Genomic DNA, 2,967 nt, shown 5'->3' with positions numbered 1-2,967 from the left:
AGAGATGTTATAAACAGCATTATTAACTATATGTATAGTGGGAAGGCAAGGTGAGTAGCATTCATCGGGCACCAGTGCTGCCTGCACCAGGCATACATTAGGCTCCTTGTGTATGTTCTCCGTTTAACCCTCACATCACCCCCTGGGTGAGTGTGGTAGATGAATGAGGACTGTGAGGCTCAAAGAAGCTAAGTAGCTTGCTTCTCTCTGGTGACTTCCCTGGCAGTTTATAGAGCTGGATTTGAAGGCACGAGGTCTCGGTTGAGTTCTGAGCCCTTCTCCAGCACACCGTTGCCAAGACTGATGAGGTGTGGGCTTCCTGAAGGATATTGCTAAAATGAGTAAAAATTAAAAAATGACATGTATGGATTTGTATTCTGTATGCCCTCCCTTTGCTAATATGACTAGAGGACAAACTAGAATGAAGGGGGCCCTACTATCCTTTCTGAGTCCCTCTACGTCTCACACCCACTGTCCTCACAAACTATAAAAGGTCGTATACCATGGAGATTTGGGAGGAGTGAGGGAAGATTTTAGAGCTATCATTAATTGAGGGGAAAATATGTATTTTCCCCACAGTATTCATAAAATCTAACATTAAGAAATAGCTAAATATTCATGATAAATGTATAATGCCAGGTTTTTCAATTTTTTAAACATTTTTATTATAGTTGGCATACAGTATTATCTTAATTTCAGGTGTACAACATAGCGATTCTACATTTATATACCTTACCTGTCACTGTGCAGTTATCACAATCTTATTGTCTTCCCTGAGCTAACACTAGATATTTTTTTAATGCTTAAAAAGAACATTGAGCTGTGAATACTAGAATTTGAATTTGAAATCTCTATTTTAAAGTTTTCAAGTTCTATAAGAATATGAATTATACTTGCAGACTGCCCTGCCCTCCACCCCACCCCACCCCCCGCCACATACCTCAGCATATGATTACTACATCTTAGTGTGAAAAAAGGATCAAAATAACACACCTGCTGACTTTAGAGCCTGTTCACATAGTATAGCAGCCACTCTTTCGGAGGATTTAGTTTAATTTTTGTCTCTTCATGATAAAAAAAACAAGGTAGTAAACTAGTTAGGAGACTCCCTCTCCATGTGTGGGCTCTGCAGTTTTAAACTACCTGTCCTTTCAGTAGGTAGAGACTATTATGTTGTCTGTGGTAGCTGGTACAATGTCTGCTTCTTGGGCACTGTTGGGAGGTGACATACTCTTGGTGGCGAAAGTCTTCCTTAATAAGAGTTTGACAGCTTCAAGATCACCCGCTCTTCCGCCAAATGCTATCTTTTTATGTTTATTTAAGAGAGATGATTCTGGACCCTTTTTATCTGCTTACCATTGAATTTAATCTTTTACTCCTCCTTGCAGAATGAATTGGATAATGTTTCAACTCTTCTGGAAGAAGCAGAGAAGAAGGGTATTAAATTTGCTAAGGACGCAGCTAGTCTTGAGTCTCAACTACAGGATACACAGGTATTTTAGAGGGAGTAAGGGGCCTTTAATCATAAATCTACCATTTCTATAATCAATAAGTTGTGAAACATACTAGCCCCAGAATTGCCTTCTTAGCACTTCTTTCTGATTTTATGCCCTACTTTTATTTGGAGCCATCTTGCACTAAAACCGGCCTTGATACTCAGGAAATCTCTAAAGCCGTGTCTCGATGCAGAGCCCTTTGTTTCTATGTGTTGCATGCATGCGGGGGCCTAGGGGACAGCTCCCGCTGGCACCAGCGGGCATTGCCTGGGGTGTGGTTTCACCAAGTGGCAGTCCTAGTGCACACACGTCTATTGCTGGATGTTTTAAATAAGATTAAATAAGATTGTTTTGATGTGGTTGAAATTTCATTATGCTGACCTAAGAGAAGTAGTCAATTTTGTAAAAGAGTGTGTTGAAGCTTATCTGGCCTACCTTTTTAAGACTTGCATCGAATCTTTTGTTAGGTTATCATGTTTTTAAGTCAGAAGTTAGGTTAATGACTCTGATAATATAAAAATAATGTAGCAATTTTCTTGGAGTTTTACATCTTATTTTTATTAAATTTGCAAACTTTGTATGGGTGTGTGTTTGTCAGTTTCTGGGCTAGGTGCTGGGGATATAGGGTAAAAATCTCACATAAACAGAAAGTAGGATAAGTAGGCAGTGGGGGATAAGTTCATTGTAATTGGGGTTTATGCTGTGACAAGGGCACATCCTGGTTAGTGAGATTAAAAAGAGACAAGGGCCAGATCACAGAAAGCTCTATATGTGCCTTTGAAAAATTTAAGTCTGAATGTGATGGGAAAGACATGTTTTCATTTACAGTTTAGAAAAATTACTCTGGCAGAAAGGATGAAGGACAAACAATTGATGGGTTGCCCAACATTGGAGGTAATCCTCGTGGGAAATGCCAGGTCCTTGAACTAAGGCCGGGGTATGGACATGAAGAGGAAGGGATTCTACGAGTGAGGAGATGCAGGAAAGCGAGGTGTCTCGGACTACTCACAGGCCCCAGGCCTGGGCCTCCTGAATGAGTCTGAAGCCATGTTTGTGTTCAGAACATTTATAACATTATCATATTTGTTTTAAAATCATTTCTGTTTATCAATATCGCTTGGTATTCCTCATACACTGAAGCTCTCTGTTCTTTATGACTTTTTTTTTAATAGACATGTTTTGTTTTGGTGATTAATGTAACTTAAGTATTGACCTTTTATAAAAATAAACAGGAACTTCTTCAGGAGGAGACACGCCAAAAACTGAACCTGAGCAGTCGGATTCGACAGCTGGAAGAGGAGAAGAGCAGTCTTCAGGAGCAGCAGGAGGAGGAGGAGGAGGCCAGGAAGAACCTGGAAAAACAAGTGCTGGCCCTGCAGTCCCAGGTGTGTGTGTCCTCTTAGGAAGCGGTGGTGACCTAGATGTGTATGTGTATTTAGCAGCTAATGTCCCCGCTATACTGGATTGCTTA

The 2,967-nt window shown here is 40.4% G+C and overlaps 2 protein-coding genes across 8 annotated transcripts in view; one reads left to right on the top strand and one right to left on the bottom strand.

Moving 5' to 3' along the window:
- NDEL1 (nudE neurodevelopment protein 1 like 1) overlaps nt 1-2,967 on the bottom strand; it is a 78,386-nt gene that overhangs the window by 20,127 nt on the left and 55,292 nt on the right. The window lies entirely within an intron of this gene.
- The window catches only part of MYH10 (myosin heavy chain 10), a 139,584-nt gene that overhangs the window by 117,477 nt on the left and 19,140 nt on the right, over nt 1-2,967 (top strand). For all 5 annotated transcript variants that reach the window (XM_023529935.1, XM_011358946.2, XM_011358945.2 and 2 more), the window contains exons 29-30: nt 1,389-1,493; nt 2,729-2,881. In XM_023529935.1, coding sequence (XP_023385703.1) covers nt 1,389-1,493; nt 2,729-2,881 — 258 coding nt within the window. The remainder of the gene's footprint in view (nt 1-1,388; nt 1,494-2,728; nt 2,882-2,967) is intronic.

This window comes from Pteropus vampyrus, unplaced genomic scaffold, assembly GCF_000151845.1.
Source record: "Pteropus vampyrus isolate Shadow unplaced genomic scaffold, Pvam_2.0 Scaffold44, whole genome shotgun sequence".
Lineage (NCBI taxonomy): Eukaryota > Metazoa > Chordata > Mammalia > Chiroptera > Pteropodidae > Pteropus > Pteropus vampyrus.
The sequence above is the reverse complement of the archived record's forward strand: the minus strand, read 5'-3'. Positions and strand labels throughout refer to the sequence as shown.